The 20,051-nt window shown below is 43.2% G+C and overlaps 1 protein-coding gene across 1 annotated transcript in view; it reads right to left on the bottom strand.

The window, feature by feature from the left end:
- Positions 1-20,051, bottom strand: part of VEGFD (vascular endothelial growth factor D) — a 36,600-nt gene that overhangs the window by 12,557 nt on the left and 3,992 nt on the right. Inside the window, exon 2 of the mRNA XM_022562719.2 lies at positions 4,313-4,523. Coding sequence (XP_022418427.1) covers positions 4,313-4,523 — 211 coding nt within the window. The remainder of the gene's footprint in view (positions 1-4,312; positions 4,524-20,051) is intronic.

Here is a 20,051-nt window from a genome sequence, read left to right as displayed (position 1 = left end):
ACTCAACACCGTCATTCTCACACGGGCAGCGCTTGGTGATTTCACTAGACGGGTATTTGGGGTCAGTCCTTTAACCAAGGATTGTCTGCAGAAAATTTACAACCAAAATCTGCGTTCCTTCCCATTTATACGATCCCTTCGTAGACTCTAATTCTACTTTCCGTTGGTGATGAACACCATGTTCTGGATATGACTACATTGGGTACATCTGGAGAAGCCTGCTAATAAGGAAGTAAATGGAGGCACATAAAGCAATGACATGTAAGCATTATTTATTAAGCAATTTACAGGACACAGCTGGATGGCATTTCTTCTCCTTGAAGCCAGGTGTGGGCAGGTTTTAGCACCATTAAGAAATACGTTTCGGGAATTCCCTGGCGGTCCAGTGGTTAGGGCTCCATGCTTTCACTGCCGAGGGTGCGGGTTCAATCCCTGGTCGGGGAACTTAAGATCCCACAAGCCACGCAGTGCAGCCAAAAAAATAAAAAATAAAATTAAAAAAAAGAAATACCTTTCTATTGGTTGCTTAACTAACTATATACGGCAAACACATGAATGAAAAGTTAAGTGGGGGCTTCCCTGGTGGCACAGTGGTTGAGAGTCCGCCTGCCGATGCAGGGGACACGGGTTCGTGCCCCGGTCCGGGAAGATCCCACATGCCACAGAGCGGCTAGGCCCGTGAGCCACGGCCGCCGAGCCTGCGCATCCGGAGCCTGTGCTCTGCAACGGGAGAGGCCACAACAGTGAGAGGCCCGCGTACTGCAAAAAAAAAAAAAAAAAAAAACTTAAGTGGAGCTAATCTTTCCTCAAGTCAGAGTGTTCTTATTTGCAAATGCCCGATACTGATGTTTCTATCAAATGATGAAATAAGCTGGTTCATTTTTCTTAAAAATAAATTTATTTATTTATTTATTTCTGGCTGCGTTGGGTCTTCATTGCTGCGTGCGGGCTTTCTCTAGTTGCGTTGAGCGGGGACTGCTCTTCGTTGCGGTGCGTGGGCCTCTCACCATGTTGGCCTCTCTTGTTGCGGAGCTCGGGCTCTAGGCACACGGGCTTCAGTAGTTGTGGCACGCGGGCTCAGTAGTTGTGGCTCACAGGCTCCAGAGCGCAGGCTCAGTAGTTGTGGCGCACAGGCTTAACTGCTCCGCGGCACGTGGGATCCTCCCGGACCAGGGCTCAAACCCGTGTCCCCTGCATTGGCAGGCGGACTCCTAACCACTGCGCCACCAGGGAAGCCCAAGCTGCTTCATTTTGATGAAAGGAGCAATATTCTGGCCATTCTAGCTAATTTGTGGGAAACAAGAAAAAGAAACAAGCCTCGGGGAATCAAAAAAGATTACATACATTCTTGTAAAACATACTCGCCTTTCTCTCAAAGTTTATTTTTTTAAATTAGATTTTGATGCTATGATACTTAATGCTGCATAGCCTTTCTATGGACGGTTTTGGGAAATGATTCAATATTATGATAAAGACAATATTTAAAGACTTTCTTTTAGTTTGCCATGGAATTGTAGAGTTGATTATACACTGGGGTGGAGGGGAGTGGTGAAAACCCTTAGTGGTTGGCAGCTTCTAATCTGACCCTCCGTCACGCCCACCTCCTGGTGTTCACACCCTGTATAACCCCCTCCTCTGCTTGTGGGCTGGACCTAGTGACCCGAATGTTATGAAGAGAATACAGCAAGAGTGATGGGATGGTACTGCCACGATTAGGTTAACAAAGACTGATTTCCATCTTGCTGGCAATCACCAACTCTCGCTGGCACTCTTTTGCCTTCTCAGCTTGCAGGCTTGGATGAAGCAAGCCATCATGTTGGAAAGGCCCACGTGGCAGGGAACTGAGGGTGGCCTCTACCTAACCGCCAGTGTGGAGCTGGGACCCTCAGTCCAACAGCCTGTCTGGAACTGAATCCTGCCAACAACCTCTGAGTGAACTTGGAGGCACATCCGACCCCAACTGAACCTTGGGATGCTGCCCGTGACCCAAGTTGACACCTTGACTGCAGCCTCCGGAGAGACCCTGAAGGAGAGATACCAATTGAGGCTATGTCTGCAATTCTGACCCACCGAAACTGTGCGATAAAAAATGTTGTCTGAAGCAGCTAAGTTTTGGGGTAATGTGTTACACAGTGATAGATAAACTCTTCTCCATTTTTACCCCATCTTCAAAAATTTGTAAATGGTCTCTGCCCAGATTCTGAATTCCCATATATGTGAACGTGTTTCTACCAGAAAGGATAGAGAGAACTTCTATCTGGAGGGTACAGATAAAACATTATTGTTGCAGATCTGACGCTAGTCTCTAAATTATTCTCTTAAAACATCTTTTCCACAGCCTTCTTCCTTTTCCGCCCATTAATCTCAGATTTCCTCATATGTTGCTTTCTTCAATCACTGAAAACACAAAATACGTTTGGCTAGCTGAAAAGCACTGCATATACTACACAATTTACCTAAACTCTGTTTTTTCATCATAAAATCTACTAGTCCAAGAAACCGTTTAAAATGTCTGATTATGAATATTTATATACAGAGTCTGAAGGTTGTAAACATGGGAGATAAATTACCCAGTTAGGTACTATTTAATTCACCATTATTAATCATAAATCCTTGAAAAAACAAGTAATCAAGTTATAAAAACATTCCTTGCTTAAAATGCTATTTAAATGTTGCTTTCTATTTTCTTTTTTATAAAACTAAGTTTTCAAAGTCAGAACGTTGCGTGGAACTATGACCAATGACACTGAGCAAAGGCTTCATATCTCTACTTTCATTACTACTGCCCAGCAGGACTGCTCTTCCTCAGGGAATTACCCTGAAATCCATGAGGGAGAGTTATAGCAAATTATAACTGGGATACCACACCGATTTAATTATTTGCTGCTTCTAACTTACTAAGTAACTTTAGATGATTCCGCCCCCACCCCCCATGTAACAAGAGACATTTTAGAGTTGGCAAATTCCATATTATTTATGTTTTTAAAAAATATTTAAAAAATTTTTTTATGGTTTCCTTCTTAGAAAATGTCAATTTCGACATGAATGACTTTTTAAAATCACCTCCTCTTGGTTTTATGGTAATGCTTCTCTATCTCCATCTTCACAGAGCATCTCCAGGCTTGCCTCAGGCCTTCAAACACGTAATCTGGTTAAGGCCCCGAATCTCCAGATGAGGTCTGATCCCTTTACTTTCATGAAGTCCTTGCTAATTCACCACACAGAAACAACTAGAGCTTCAGACCTCTGGCTAAATTGGGTTCTAGGCCATGGTTCCAACCATCTCAACTCATTTAGACACAGTCATACAGATGCGCACCAAGCATCCTCTTCGCTCCCGGACTCTGGTGCTGCTAAGGTATTGATCCCACCTATGCACAGCCTTCCCCGCAGCCAACAACATCGTCCTTTTACAAACGGAAGAAAATAAAGATAACTCTACAGAGAAAGAAAAGAATAATTTTGGCTGAGCAGTCAATTTAAATTATGTAATAGCTACAATCCGATACCAGGTAATCATATGTTAATCAAATCTAAAAGGCTAAATCATCAGTGCCACGGTGGTTTCTTGTGCTGTTTTGACACGTCATCAAAAAAGTTAAATGCCTAATTGGAGGCCGCACAACTGAATTTGGCAAGCATGTCTTTCATTATAGGACAGTACATACAGACAATAGTTTGCTTATAAAGATCCTCCAAACCTTACTACGGAAGAGTCATTCTCTTTATTTCAAATCATGTTATTTTCTACTCCAGCGTCTGGATTCTTTTGTCTAGAGAATTTCCCCCTCCGTTATTCTCCTAGTAATACCAATACGCATTATTCCAACTCAGCTTTTAAATTCTACTTTTCATTTTTACTTTGAAAAAAATCACAGAATTTTGAAGACATAAAAAAGCTATACCTAATCTACTGGTTTTTATCCATGTATGTATGGCCGTAGAATGCTCCTTATTAATGAATACCCAGGTTGTTTTATTTTTTAAGTAAACTCAATTATTTTTTTTTCTATTAAGAACAGGCTTTCTGGGTTCCTTTTGCCCTCACATCTCTGAGTTAAATATATTTCCATATTGGGAAGTGTTATGTGGTGTTGAACTTTTGATCTCAGAATCATATTGGGTATATTTCTCTGTGGAGTAAACCCAGGAAACCAGGACTCTCCACTAACGCTGAAGCTATGAAACCAAAGACCCCCTTGTTTTTTTCTCCCAGACACGTGCCCGCCCTACTCAAACTTTTACAAGAAGTTGGCGCATTTGTTACTATCTGATAAAGAGGAAGAATTGGCCTCCGCACGCACACACCTACCTTTTAGCGTCTCAGTGTCATAGAAAGTGGCCGCAAACCTGGTGGACCGATGGGATGCTGAGCGAGAGTCCGCGCTGGTGAGACTTTTGAGCTTCAGTCGGCATCTCCACAGCTTCCAGTCCTCGAAGTGGGTGATCTGCAGTAGCTCCTCCAAACCCGAAGCCGCCCTAATCTGCTGCTCAGATTGTTCTAACATTGACCGGGATGCCCGCTTAAAGCGAAACAAAACAAAAAAACTGGCTTACAGGCAACTTACTGAAGTTCTAGTCTGCCTTGATAATATTCATTGCTAACACTTACAAATGTAAGTAGAGCTAAGAAGAAATTATTCAAATGGACACCAGTACCTGGGAAAAATGACATCTAGTAGTTTTGATTCACATTCTGTTCATTTATGATTGATGGAATGACTTATTCCCCCTGGGTTCTCAGAACACTTAAAGACAGTATCGTAGTGGGTTGAATGGTGGACATTTAAATGACGTGTCCACGTCCTAACCCCCAGAACCTGCAAAGATGACTTTTTTCGGAAAAGGATCTTTGTAGATGTAACGAAGTTAAGGATCCTGAGATGAGGTCATCCTGGATTATCTGGGTGGACCTTAAATACAAAGATAAGCATCCTTATAAAAGACAGGCGAGGGAAGACACTGACACAGAGGAGAAGGATTTGTGAAGCCAGAGGCAGAGACTAAAGTAACGCAGCCACAAGCCAGGGGTCGCCTGAAGCCACCAGAAGCTGGAAGACTCAAGGAATGATTCTTTCCAAGAGCCGATGGAGGGAGGATGGCCCTGCTGACACCTTGATTTTGCAACTGGATTCCAGAACTGCGAGAGAATAAATTTCTGTTGTCTTCGCCATCAAGTCTGTGGTAATTCAGTATGGCAGCCACAGGAAACTAATATAGATTTTTAAATCACACTACTTTGTGCAGGAGCCAATGACAATTGTTTTCATCTGTTATCTGGGACACTGACTCACAAAGTCTTGGGGACCCTGCCTACAGTCACACAAGAAGGAAAGATTTTAAGAACCTGATAATCTGAATTTGCTGACTTCTAACCCTCTGAACTTTTTTTTCCTTTTTAAACCTGTTTACTATTCCAAACACATGATTTTTTTTCCTGAAAAAATACACTTCTAGAGCTTATGTTGAAAACTTCCTTCCCACACAGTTGCATGAACTGTATTGACTGATACAACCCATGGATTTATGAGGAAAAAAAAAGACTTGGCTGATAAAAGATTTTCAGTATGCAGTCGAATTGTTCAAAATTAGGGACTTGGTTACATAATGATATATGCATACAATGAATACTATGTGATCATCAAAACCAATGATGCAGATGTATACTGGGACAGAAGGAATTGAGTCCTCCCTGGAATGTGCTGGAGAGACAATAAGGTACTCTGTCTATGGTTAGGGACGTGGATTTTCTCCTGCTGAGCCTGTGGTTACTGAGTTTATGTTCTGCTGTGTGGTTTGCATACGCATGCTGAGGACTTTTTTTTTTTTAGAGCTGGGGTGAGGGAAGGGAGAGAGGAAAGAAACAGTGTAGCTGCAGGATGGTGCTGAGACAGGAAGGTGGAGCGAGAGGTGAATGTCAGCTACCTGACAGGGGGAGGGGCAGCGGGGGAAAACGGAGATGCGCAAATGGGACTTCCATCTGGACACTGGGTGGTGTGATGTACATCCTCCTCCACTGCCCCTCAAAAACTTTAGTTAAAATCTGTATCATTTAGCAGTGTTTTGGCAGTGGGTTTTTTTTTTCTTCTTTTAAAATTTTTATTGGAGTATAGCTGCTTTACAAGGTTGTGCTAGTTTCTGCTGTACAGCAAAGTGAATCAGGTATACGTATACATATATCCCCTTTTTTGGATTTCCTTCCTATTTAGGTCACCACAGAGCACAGAGTAGAGTTCCCTGTGCTATACAGCAGGTTCTCATGAGTCATCTATTTTATACATGGTAGTGTATGTATGTCAATCCCAATCTCCCAATTCATCCCAACCCCCTCTTTCTATCCTTGGTATCCATACGCTTGTTCTCTACGTCTGTGTCTCTATTACTGCTTTGCAAATAAGTTCATCTATATCATTTTTCTAGATTACACATATATTGTTAATATATGATACTTGTTCTTCTCTTTCTGACTTACTTCACTCTAGATGACAGTCTCCAGGTCCATCCATGTCTCTGCAAATGGCACAATCTCGTTCCTTTTTATGGCTGAGTAATATTCCATTGTATACATGTACATCTTCTTTATCCATTCCTCTGTTGGGGACTTTTTTTTAAGCTATGATGATGGATACCGAGAGTTGTCCAAAAGTGGGTGTTCAAAAGAGCAAGTGTGGTCCCAGTCACGTATGATACAGTTATATGTCTTTAAAAATTATGTGTGTGTAATGTACATTATATATACATATATATAATTAACTATGGTTAATCATATATATCAAGTTAAATATATATGTAATATCTGGAGGAATATACATGAAAATATAAACAATGGTTAATTTTCTAGATCAACGGTTGTCAAACTACAGCCCCCTGGCATAATTTAGTCTGCTGCCTACCTGTCTTTATAAATAAAGTTTTACTGGAACACAGCCATGTCCATTTACTTACATATTGTCTACAGCTGCTTTTATTCTAGAATGGGAGAGTTGAGAAGTTGCAATAGAGACCTTCACAGCAGTTTCAATCTGAGGCCACCTGTCTTTTTTTTGAATAATTCCTTAATGTTCTCCGTTGTTGTATTTTTCATTATTCCATGTATTATATTGTCTCTATTCTCTTCTTTGAAACATTTATCAGACATGTATTGGAGCCTTTTAATGATCTTACATGTGCTTTCATATTTATCTATTTTTTCCTCTTCATGTTTTTAATGTGACAGGTAATTTAATTGGTTTCTCTTCCCAATCACCAATTCTCCAATTGTGTGAGTCTAGAGTTTAAGTTTTTAATTTCAATTACCATATTTCTAATGTCAAATATTTCTACTTTATTCTCCTTCCTGTCTGCTTTTTGTTTCATTTCTGTACGTTTTTCCTAATTTGTCATTTTTGTTTTATGAATATTAGTCCTTTATCTCTTTGAGGGTTGTAAATAGACTTAAGTATTCAAATTGTTTTATATTTTAACTTCATATATATGAGTTGTTTCCCGATTATTCATTTTATTGGCTGTCTTTCTCAGTAATCATTACCTCTATGTGCTTTGGAATTTTGTTTAGTAGTTTCATCTTCATTGGGAGATTCGTTTTTCTTTCTTCATTTAAAGGTCCGTGGGGCTTCCCTGGTGGCACAGTGGTTGAGAGTCCGCCTGCCGATGCAGGGGACACAGGTTTGTGCCCCGGTCCAGGAGGATCCCACATGCCGCAGAGCAGCTGGGCCCGTGAGCCATGGCCGCTGAGCCTGCGCGTCCGGAGCCTGTGCTCCGCAGCGGGAGAGGCCGTGGCAGTGAGAGGCCTGCGTACCGCAAAAAAAAAAAAAAAAGGTCTGTGGTTGCGTCCCCTGACACTCAGGGCCCTGGGTCCAGAATCTTACTGAGTGTTTATGACTCAGGGATCAGCTCAGTTCAAGCCCTGCCTCGTCCTCTGGCTCATGTTAAGCAGTTTCATAGAAGACGCGGCTCCAGGCAGCCAAGAGCAGTAACTGTTCCTCTTTCATGGATCTGCTGGATTGCCCTCATGGAGTCCATTACCCACTGGAACTGAACTTTGGTGGCCTCCACCTTCCAGAACAGTCCATCAGTTCTGCAGCTTCAGCCTCATGGTTTTTTAAAAAATTTATTTTTCTTGAGATCCAGTTGACAGCGTGGTATAGGTTTAAGGTATACGACATGTTGACTTCTTCAGCTTCATGTTTTTGGTACCATTTCTGCAAACGTTTGCCACTTGCAGATGTTTACCATCCTGTGATCGATTTTACATTTTATCGACCATTGCTACGGACTATAAACCATCTCAAAACATGAATGGAGAAGGTCATCTTGCTTGGAAGTCCGGATGTGAATGTGAATGTGTGTGTGTACATGTGTGCATGTTTTAATAAAGGTGGGAAAGTCCTGAACATGTTTATGACCTGAGGGAAAGAACCAACAGAGAGGAAGAAACGGAACATATGCATGAGAAAGCAGGGACCTAGAGGGGTTGGTGTGACGTAAGTTCCAGAGATAGGTGGACAGAAGATGAATGAATGAGAGGGTCTGAAAGAGGAGGCTCATAGAGATGATGCGGGTCTGTAGATCGCAGGACTGCTTGGGACCTATGATTTCTCACTTCTTTGAGAAGTTGGAATCAAGGCAATTTTCTGGGAGCAAGGGCTGGAGGAAGCTTGAAGAGCATAGATAGGGTTTGGGGAATAGGCACTGAATCTCAGGAGCGTGCCACAGCTGCTTCATCTAAGAAATCCGGGGATGAAATTGAATAACTGCTGATCTCTCCAGTGACTCAAATTCAATGATGTGCCAACAAGGCTCGTTTTTCAATAGTTTCTCTTTTCATGATTATTCATTCCCTCTTCTAATTGGACGCCACAACTACTTCATATTCAATCCACTCTGCGAAATAAAATTTTGTTACAACACTGCTTCCCCATCAAAATAATGAAAACAATCAAATAGCTTTTTATATGTTTTAAAAATTGTACTCTACTGAGAGGATTTTTATTTATTGAGGCAAATCCATAAATACGGAATGATAAGGCCTCATAGCTCTTACAGGTTTCAATTCAATCTGAGAAATATTTTTACACTATCCAACCATGAGAGCTCAGAGGGAAATAAACCTCTGGATTGAATTTAAGCCATTGAATGGCTCATACGACTTACCTCATCATAAAAAATGAAGTGTTTACTCAAGTACAAGTTATTTAAGCATACTTTAAGCCTCATAATTTAAAACCTAGTTTGAAATAACTGAGAAATTGCAGACAGTTTATTTTGCTCTTACAAGTGGAGGTATTGAAAATTCGGAATAAGCAGAGACCTGACAACCAATTCATCCCAGGGGTGGGCGTATGTTTACAAAGGGTCAAGAATAGCTGTTTGTTTCCAAGAGGCTTTCTGCACTAGTTGATTTCTGTATAATTAACTTTATCTACTTGAGCAAGACGAACATTAAAATTAGAAAGCGTAAGTATAGGCCCCAGTACATATTTAAACCATGGATTTCAACGGTTTTAACTACCAAACGTTTGCCAAGTAAGTTGCTCCTAATTTCTTCCTATATTCTAATGGAAGTGCTAAGCAAAACTAAAATTAGAAAGCACTCAGCAAAAGGAAGTGAGGCAGGGTTACCAGATCTCTGCTTTTTGTTACAGCAACATCTTTTTATGTGTCTGTGGTAATGAATCCAAGACTGTTAGTAATTTCCCTCCTAAATAACGAATCATTCTCTGACGTCTTGACTACCACAAGGCAGTTTCCAAATTGTGAGGTTGAAGGTCTTTGTAACAAGATTTTACCATTATTTCAATGCATACTGCTTCCTGTGGTACAGAATGAAGGGTAGCCACTTTCTCTTTTGTTAATTTCTAAGTTCACATGGTGTTCTCCCCGAGGAAGCGTGAGCATCTCCATAGCTCAGGCCCAGAGAGTCATCTACACCAAGTGTGACTAAGATATTTGGAAAGGTATGGTGGCTGGGTTTGGAGGAGGAATTTGCAAGTATCCACGCTGTGGGGAAATCAAAGGCCTTCTGTACTCCTAATAATTTGAGCTCTCAATTTCCATGCCCTCTTCCTCCAAAAAATATCTAGTCAAGGAACATATTCAAAGAGTGAACAAAGGCATAATTTGGGGATATCAAGGAGCCTCACTGAAGAAAACAGCAGGAGGTTGACTTTGGTGGCGGCACAGAGCAGGTTTGAGAGTGGGAGGGCTGACAAATAAGACTTGGAAAAGAGGTTGGTGCAGTGACGTACCACTCGACATCCACTAGGATGGCCACAGTCAAGAAGACAACACCAAGTGTTGATGGGACTGTGAAATGGTGCTGTCACTTTGGCAAAGAGTTCAGCAGTTCTTTAAAAAGTTAAACATAAACTCACCAAACAGTCAACCGATTCCACTCATAAGGATTACCCAAGAGACAGAAAATCGATTATTGGCTGCCCGGGGCTGGGAGTGGGAATGAAGGTTAATTGTAAAAGGGCACAAGGGATCTTATACGGAAGGTGGCTGCACCACTCAGTAGGTTTACTAAACACCACTGAATTTTACTTCCAACAGGTGAATGGGCAAATTTTACAGTATGTAACTTGTATGTGACAATGTAGTTGTTTAAAACAAAAAAGAGGAAGGATTGGAAGCTTAAAGACCAGGCTACTTATTTCGGAGGCAATGGAAAATATCAGAGTTGAACAATGGGATGTCACTGGATACCCATTTCATTGGTTTGCTCTTTTGTTCATTTCTTCTTTTTTAAAAAAATTATTTATTTATTTTTGGCTGAGTTAGGGCTTCGTTGCTGCGCGCAGGCTTCCTCTAGTTGCGGCGAGCGGGGGCTACTCTTCGTTACGGCTTCTCATTGTGGTGGCTTCTCTTGTTGCGGAGCACAGGCTCTAGGCACGCGGGCTCAGTAGCTGTGGCGTGTGGGCTTAGCTGCTCCACGGCATGTGGGATCTTCCCGGACCAGGGCCCGAACCCGTGTCCCCTGCATTGGCAGGCGGATTCTTAACCACTGTGCCACCAGGGAAGCCCTGTTCATTTCTTCTTGCTTTGGCCTTAGTCCGTGCTGTTCCCTCTGCTAGGAATGCCCTCTACTCTGTCTAGCTAAACCTTTCTCAGCCAAGTGTTACCTGCGTAGGGAAGCCTCCCCCACTACTCCCACCCTTGCCTAGGTCTGATCTGTCAGTCACATGGATTCCGAGCTCCCCACCCTTCTCCCCAGCGCTTACCACCGCTGACGCTAATGAATTATTTGTGTCATTACTTACTTAATGCTTGTCTTCCCCACTGGGTCGTTCAGGACCACTGGAGTAGTAATGATGTGTTTTATTCAGATAGCAGTAGTAAGAGCTATGGATTAGGAGGTTGGGATTATTAACATATACACACTACTATATATAAAATAGATAACCAACAAGGACCTACTGTATAGCACAGGGAACTCTACTCAATATTTTGTAATAACCTATAAAGGAAAAGAATTTTAAAAAGAATATATATATACACAGGGACTTCCCTGGTGGTCCAGTAGCTAAGGCTCCACGCTCCCAATGCAGGGGGCCCGGGTTTGATCCCTGGTCAGGGAACTAGATGCCACAGGCCACAACCAAGAGTTCACACACCACAGCTAAAAGATTCCGCACGCCGCAATGAAGATCCTGTGTGCTGCAACCAAGACCCGGTGCAGCCAAACGAATAAATAAGTAAATAAATATTTTAAAATAAATAAGTAAATAATTTAAAGAAAGAATATATATACACATATATGTATATATATAACTGGATCACTTTGCTGTACACCTGAAACTAACACATTATAAATCAACTATACTTAAATTAAAAAAATAGTAAGAGCTAAATATTTATTAAATGTAAGAATAAATAGATTCATCAAATGCTATAGAAAATTTAACCCTGAGATTATTCACTTATTCAAACTGCATCACTTATTTTTCAAGGATCTTCCTCTGAGTATCCTCCTTCCAGGTCCAAATCAAATGCCGCTTTTTCCATGAAGCTTTCTATGAAGTCCCTAACTTAAGACTATATTTTTAACGAGCACATCCCTTACTATACTGTGATCTCCTTGAGGGTAGATCCTCCTAGAGGGTCAGGCTCATCTTTTTATATAATAAGTACTTAATGCATATCTGAAGAAGGAATTTATGAGTAATAAATATAACACATACACGCATTTGAAAAAGAGTGATCAGGGCCAGGTTTGTGTGGTCTGTTTAATCTTTTGTATAGAGCGATGCTTCTCAAAACTTCCTGTGCATACCAATCACCTGGCAATCTTGCCAGGAGGCAGATTCTGATGGAGTAGATTTGGCGCGAGACCTGGGATGGTGCATTTTTAACAAGCACCCAGGTGATGGTGATACTGCTGGTTGGCTGGCCACACTTTGAGAAGGGTTTGTAGCAGAGGTTCTCAACCTTGGCCTCACCTTGAACCTGCCTGGGAAGAAGCCTCACAGAGACACTGATGCTTGGATCCCATCCTCAGAGATTCTCATTTTCTGGTTCTGGGCTACAGCTTTGCCATGAGGACTGTGAAAAACTTCGTAAGTGGTTGCTAGTCTTAGGAGAAGCTGGGTGAGAGACATACAGGCTATTCTCTCCGCTTGCTTTGCAACTTTTCTGTAAATCTAAAATTACTTCAAAATAAAAAGTTTCTTGAAAAAATCTATATACACTACCAAACGTAAGGTAGATAGCTAGTGGGAAGCAGCCTCATAGCACAGGGAGATCAGCTCGGTGCTTTGTGACCACCTAGAGGAGTGGGATAGCGAGGGTGGGAGGGAGGGAGAAGCCAGAGGGAAGAGATATGGGAACATATGTATATGTATAACTGATTCACTTTGTTATAAAGCAGAAACTAACACACCATTGTAAAGCAATTATACTCCAATAAAGATGTAAAATAAAAATCTTTCCAAGTGATTTGAATGAGAAACACTCATCTTGGGAATGGTGCATGCTGGTTTAAGTTCAAAGGCCGGGGTGAGTGCCTGAGCCCCGTACAAGCCCACTGAGTGGGGAATAAATGGTAGATGTAAGCTGAGAAATAGTCTTATTCTTTAAAACCCTCTGAGTTATACCGTGGATTCAAAACACTTGGATGAGTATCTTGCTGAACTGGATTTTCTAAGCCTTTTCTTAACTCAAGTCACCGGACTGACTGACTGTGGCCCACTTCCCAATCTGTATGACTTTTTCAAGATTGAAGACCAACAAAACTGTTTTCCAGGCTAAACAGCACGAGGAGAGCAGCTGCCTTATGTGAGACCATCCTAGATGACAGGAAAAAAATTCCCAAGGAGCCAAAACAACCCACTTCTCCCAAACAGAATTAAAAATAATAGGTACTGCTTTAACTTACTGGGACTTAATTGGGAATAGTAAATTCTAATCCTTTCACACGGCAGTCTAGAAAGTATGTGAAGGCACACAGAAATTAGGACGTAAACATAATGCCAAGGGGAAGGGGCGTGGCTTAGGAGTACGTGGCTGAGATCCATCCTGCCTCTGAGCTGTTAGAAGTTACGAGTTGCAAAAAGCTGTTCTTGGGTCATTCAAGTCCTCTGCCCTTAAGAATCCTCCTGTTCTAGATATGAAAAAGGAGACCAGCTTTGCAAAATTCCCCACTGGACCTCTCGAGAACTGTGGGTCGATGTTTCCAAGCCTTTCAAAACTGATGATTCTATTCTGTCAAACTGCTGGCAATGTGTCTTCAGGAAGTTTAGTGATAAGGGGGTGGGGAAGAGAATTTGTGTATCTGGAAGATCCAGAAGCTTCGGAGTGCGCTGTGGACAGAACACATTTCACACAACGTTCCCTAGATTTGCTTAGGGATTTACAAGTGTTGCCTGGGGAACCCGTCCTTTGATTACTGCGCCCTGGAGTTCAGGAAACGAGTCAGCAATTTGTTTCCCTTTGCAGTGGGTCTAGGGAGTGGATCATGTTGCAAGACAAATAATTCCATGCTCCCTCTACCTCTTAGCAACTTCTGTTTCACTGGAAATGCACTTTGCATTTCATCTTTAGCTGGATGTTTAAGGCTGAGCCCAAACCACCAACTTTTCCCTGGTTTGGGATCCAAGTTGTACCGCCATGTTCCCAGCTGTCCACAGATACCGTTCCCCCACCCCTGCTTCCCCTTTCTCACTCTCCCACCTGTCAAGGAACCCGCGCAGGCCGTCTTAGACTCGCGAGGCCAAACTGAAGTTTTGTGCCTTTGCCTCTTGTAACTCTCAAGTGGAAATTACATCCCCTGAAAGGAAGCTTTGCCCGATACTGGAAACCACTTTGTGGTCTGGACAGACGACTGATTGGCGCGGGAAGAGCACGGACGAGAATTGTCCAAAACTGGTTTTGAATGGTAGAGCATTCTGGGAAATGTGTTGGTAGTTTCTTATAAAGTTCAACAGATGCTCACCATGTGACCCAGCAGTCCCACTTCTGAGAGTTTACCCTTGATAAGCAAGGACTTAGGTTCACTCGAAAACCTTGACGTGAATGTTTCTATCAATACTAGCTTTCTTCGTAAGAACTAAAAACCTGGAAACAACTGTCACGTCATTCAATATATGAATGGTTGCTTAGGCAAACCGTGCCACGTCCATCCCATGGAATACAACTCAGCCGTAAAAAGGAATGAATGGCTGGTATGCACAGCAACTTGGGTGGATCTCAAAGGCATAGGGAGTGAAAGAAGCCAATCTCAAAAGGTTACTGACTGTATGATTCCATTAATAACATTCTCGAAAAACCAGAAAGATAGTGATGGAGAACAGAGCAGAGGTTGCCAGAGGCTGGAAGGAGGGTGTGACTATAAATGGGTAGCATAAAGGAATGTTTTTTCTGTATCCTGATTATGGTGGTGGTTACAGAAATCTCTGTGCTAAAATTCACAGAACTGCACATCAAATGGGAAAAATGATAATTTTACCGTATAGTACCTTTAAAAAAATAAAGTAAGCTGGCTTTGAATCCAGGCACTGCTCCCTTTTAGCTATTTGACTGTGGGCCAATTATTTAATTTCCTTAAGCCATGGTTTCCTCATTTCAGAAGGCAATGCTAACAATACCTCATAGAGCTGCTGTGGAGATGACCCAAGGTCATACATGGGAACGGGTCAGATATAGGGGAGGCATTCAACAATGTTCATTTCCTTTCTTTCCTCTCTCAGGGGTGGGGCATCTGGTCCTGGGTTGGGGTTTAGAGGTGCTTTATGGCTTTGATTTCCCTTAGCAACCAGAAAGGTGAGTTTGAAAAGAGCAAGATAGGACACCTCCAACCACAGTAAATAAACGTTAATGAGAAAACCTTTTCCAGGGTAAATCAAGGACAAACTTTCTCTTTTTCTTCCTTTTTTTTTTTTTTAACATTTCTTGGAGGTATTTTCAGATGAGAGGCCAATTTTAAAGTGTCTACCCAAGCTTTACACACGTCTTTATAGGTGGGTGAGGGAAAACCACCCACTTCTTCAACCTTTGTGTTTTGTCATTAGGGTCCGGCCATCCCCAGAACAGATGGTACCTAATAGTATGGGCCGTACCAACTGAGGGCAGGGAGGAGAACACACGTTGTTGATAATGACTCACACGGAGCCAACCGAGGGCCTGGTCCTACTGCTCTGAAATCCAGAAACCTGGCCATCTGGGGGCCCTCACACTATCAGTGGCTCTTTTACTCAGGCGGTTCTATGTTTAAATGTGTATATATGAGAAACTCAGGGTGCTGAGTTCATCTTAAGACTAAGGAAAGGAATTAGAGATGCAGAGAAAGTGTGTGTGTGTGTGTGTGTGTGCGCGCGTTTGTGTGTGTGTGTGCACAGCTGTCTGGGTATTTTAAGGGGATACTAGACGGCTAGGATGTCTGGGACCTCCACATGCTCTAATTTGATGAATATTGTGGGTGGGTTTCTCCCCAGCCAAATTGTCTAGCATGTGGGGAGAGGTCTATGCCTGCCTTTACATGTTTTAAATCTGTGCTCCACTCAAATGCCTCTGCTTCCATCGGATGCATCTATGCTTAGGAAATGTGGGGACAGATGAGTGCGGAATGGGCTCGAGCGGCAAAACTCTAAAAGGATGCTCTGAATAACCCCAGGAGAATATATTCCTAAGGTCTGTTACAGTCTTTTGTAAAAAATTTATTTATTCTTATTTTTATTTATTTTTGGCTGTGTTGGGTCTTTGTTGCTGCGTGCGGGCTTGCTCACGGGCTCAAGAGCACAGGCTCAGTAGTTGTGCCGCATGGGATTAGTTGCTCCGCGGCATGTGGGATCTTCCTGGACCAGGGCTTGAACCCGTGTCATCCTGCATTGGCAGGCGGACTCTCAACCACTGCGCCACCAGGGAAGTAAGCCTCTGTTACAGTCTCTTTAACACTGATCTCAAAGATCAAGGGCCCAACGTCTAAGGAAACCATCCAAAGCCTTTATGGTAATTAGGTTATTGTTAAAAACAATTCCACCGCCTCCATGCCTCCACCCAGTCCTCTCCCTGCCCAAGACAGGAGTGTATTTCTCAGCCCCAATGATGTTGGGCCACGTGGCTTGCTTTGACCAATGGGATATTATGACATGATGCAAGCAGAGGACTGAAATGTATTTATGACCGCACAGCCCTCCTACGTTTCCACCATCACCATAAGCACCTGCCCCTGCTGGCTCACTGACCCGAGACAGATGAGAGGCATGTGGAGCAGACCCAGACTCAACCTATGGCTCCAGCCTTGACCCTCTGCCCTCCAGCTGACCAACAGGAACGTCAGTAAAAATAGGTTATCGATGCTTTGAGCCACTGAAATTTGGACTGGATTGTCATACTGCATTATTGTTGTAATAGTTAACTGCTACAGCCCTATCTCAGCCTAAGTGTAACACAATCCATTGGGTGGACAGAGGATCTTTATGCCAAACCTCATCCTCTTTTTCACAAGGCAACCCTGCCGTGCCACTGGCAGTCAGCCCAGAATGCCCGTTTTCACCTTTCTTCCTAAAGATGCAGTGGTCCCGTGCCAGCAACCACTGCTCTCCTCTCCCTAACCCATAACCACTGCATTGTCTAAGATGCGCAATGATCCCCAGTCTTGCTGTGAAAATATCGTTATGAACCAAGTTATGCACTGTTCTTTTCGGAGGGTCCCTTATATAGGATGAACTCAGGGTATTCCTTCAATCAAAATCACACTCTTCCTAACTCCCTCCAGAATGGAACAGTAAGTAACAACAAAACCTTTGCCATAGCAACGTTCGACACATGTCATTTTCTTTCTCCAGAAATTATTTTAGGCAAACCTAGATTTCAGGAAAGCAATACTTCTCTCAAAGATGTGAGTGGTATAATTATTTAGATGACAATGAAAGACAAAAAAGAGACTCATTGGGCTTCCCTGGTGGCGCAGAAGTTGAGAATCCACCTGCCGATGCAGGGGACACGGCTTCATGCCCCGGTCCGGGAAGATCCCACATGCCGCGGAGCGGCTGGACCCGTGAGCCATGGCCGCTGAGCCTGCGCGTCCGGAGCCTGTGCTCCGCAACGGGAGAGGCCACAACAGTGAGAGGCCTGCGTACCGCAAAAAAAAAAAAAAAAAAAGAGACTCATTAAAATTTTCATTATTACTTAAAGTTTCAGGCATTAAAATTATCCTTCTCACAGGGCAAGCTGAGCTCCTTGGCTGCTGGTAAGATATGCAAATAACTGAGACATCTTTATTTTATAAACATGTCATTTCCACTCACGTGCCCGGCACATGGTGGACATTCCACAAATGTTCACTGAACTGAATGTACAGCTTTCCTTTTCCCAAGAAAAAGGAGCCTCCTGAGCAGCAGAAAGAAACCCGAATGTCTTCCTTCCATGATTCTACCCCAGTGTCCAACCACAGTCACCTCCCATCTCAATGGTGAGTTGAGAAACATTTAGAAGTGACCAAAGTTGTGTGTAGTATAGTCATTAATACTATTCACCAGAGTTCAAGCCTTCTACCTTCCGAGCACATGGAAGGCTTGCACTTCCTGGCCCCTGGTGGTTGGATGGGGCAGGGGGTCAAGGGGCTGTGACCAGAAGTGATGTGTGTCACTTCCAGGCCAGAGAATTTAACTGCCAGGGTGAGGCTCTCCAGGGCTTTCCTTCCCTCTGTCATGGTGACTAATGGCATTCAAGAAGGGGATGCCCAGCCAGCTTCATCCTGATGTGGAGCTCACCCTGGACAAACCAGGAGGGTCACGTGGTACAGGCAATAACTACCCCTTCTGTTGTTTAGAAGCCACCAAGAGATATGGAGTTTGTTTGTTACCTGTTACAGCAGATCCTGGCCTAGCCTAACTGATTGAGCATCTGCCCAGAGTACTTTGCCATAATTTACCACATCTTCACAAACCACGTGGTGTAGGATGAAAACACAGCACTTCTCAAGGATCTCAAAGATGAAGGAAGTCATCCAGGTGTCCAAGTTTTATCCATATCTGCTGTGTGGCCAGATGCTGCTGTGCCATCTCTTTCTGTGACCACCAAGCTGGAAAAATGGGCTAAGGTGACTTCCTTCTATAACTAGCTCCTAGAAGTAAACACCTTCTAGGATAGCTTATGGCTGAAAAAATACTGCAGGATTCTTTGATACCTCCAGCCAAATCCTCTCTAATCTCCACAGGAAAATAGCACAGGGTGAATATACTGCCTGGGTATCTCAAAGCCTAGATGCCTAGTCCATCAATCAGTAACAAATACTTTTTTAGTATCCATTCTATTCCACCTTTGCACTAGGTGACTGGGAAGCTGAAGTAAACAATGAAAATCCCTGTCCTCAAAAACCTTTCATGCTAGTGGACGGTGACAAAGCAATAAACCTATACACAAGCAAATTAAAAATGTCAGGTACTGATACGTCCCATGAATAGGATAAAACAGTGTAATGATACAGATCAGGGTTGGCCAACTCTGACCTGTGGGCCAAATCCAGCCTGCGGCCTCTTTTTATACGGCCTGTGGGCCAAGAAATCCTTCCTACAATTTTAAATGGTTGCAACAAATGGAAAGAAGCCTATTTCGTGATGCATGAAAATGATGCACAATTCAAATTGCAGTGTGCATGAGGTTTTCCTGGAACGCAGCCACACTCTACGTGATCTGCCCCGGCTATTTCTCCAACCTCCGGAAGCACAGCTCTGGCCTCCGCTCTCCCTACTGCAGCCACACTGGCCCCTCCGCACGGCCAATGCATGAAGTGGCCTCCGCTTCCCTCACTTCCTCCAGGGCTCTGCACAAAGGAAACGGAATCAGACGGGTCCCCCGCACCCATCCCTCTGTGTCTCCGCCCCCTTCTTGATCCTCTTCGTGGCACTTTTCACCCGCCACACGTGGAATATGAGTTCCATGAGGGCTGAAACACTGCCTTATTTCCTGCTGCATTCGACACAGTACGTGCTCAATAAATAAACAAATGAATTGTCAGATGTTGGGAAGTTCTAAGGAGAGGCAAGGGAGAGCCTTTAGGAACAGGACATCACAACCAGTCAAGACTTTCATGATGCACGGGGGCCTCAGAGAGGCTTTGCTTTATAATGTCCTAGTATCTTGGTAGAGACTATAAGATCTAGTGGTAAGACAGAGAGAAAAGAGGACTTCTGGACTTCCCTGGTGGCGCAGTGATTAAGAATCCGCCTGCCAATGCAGGGGACACAGGTTCGAACCTTGGTCCGGGAAGACCCCACATGCCGCGGAGCAACTAAGCCCACACACCACAACTACTGAGCCTGCGCTCTAGAGCCCACGAGCCACAACTACTGAAGCTTGCACGCCTACAGCCTGCGCTCCACAACAAGAGAAGCCACCGCACCGCAGTGAAAAGTAGCCCCCGCTCGCCGCAACCAGAGAAAGCCCACGCACAGCAACGAAGACCCAACACAGCCAAAAATAAATTAATTAAATAAATAAATTTATATAAATTTTTAAAAAGGGGACTTCCCACCATAAAAGCAACCTAAGAAGAAATAGGGAGATTGGGATTGACATGTACACACTGCTATATTTAAAATAGATAACCAACA

Source organism: Delphinapterus leucas, chromosome X, assembly GCF_059928025.1.
Source record: "Delphinapterus leucas isolate spDelLeu-1000000601 "Yukka" chromosome X, BTC_Dleu_Yukka2, whole genome shotgun sequence".
In the NCBI taxonomy this organism is placed as follows: Eukaryota; Metazoa; Chordata; class Mammalia; order Artiodactyla; family Monodontidae; genus Delphinapterus; species Delphinapterus leucas.
This window is presented reverse-complemented; position numbering and strand designations above follow the sequence as displayed.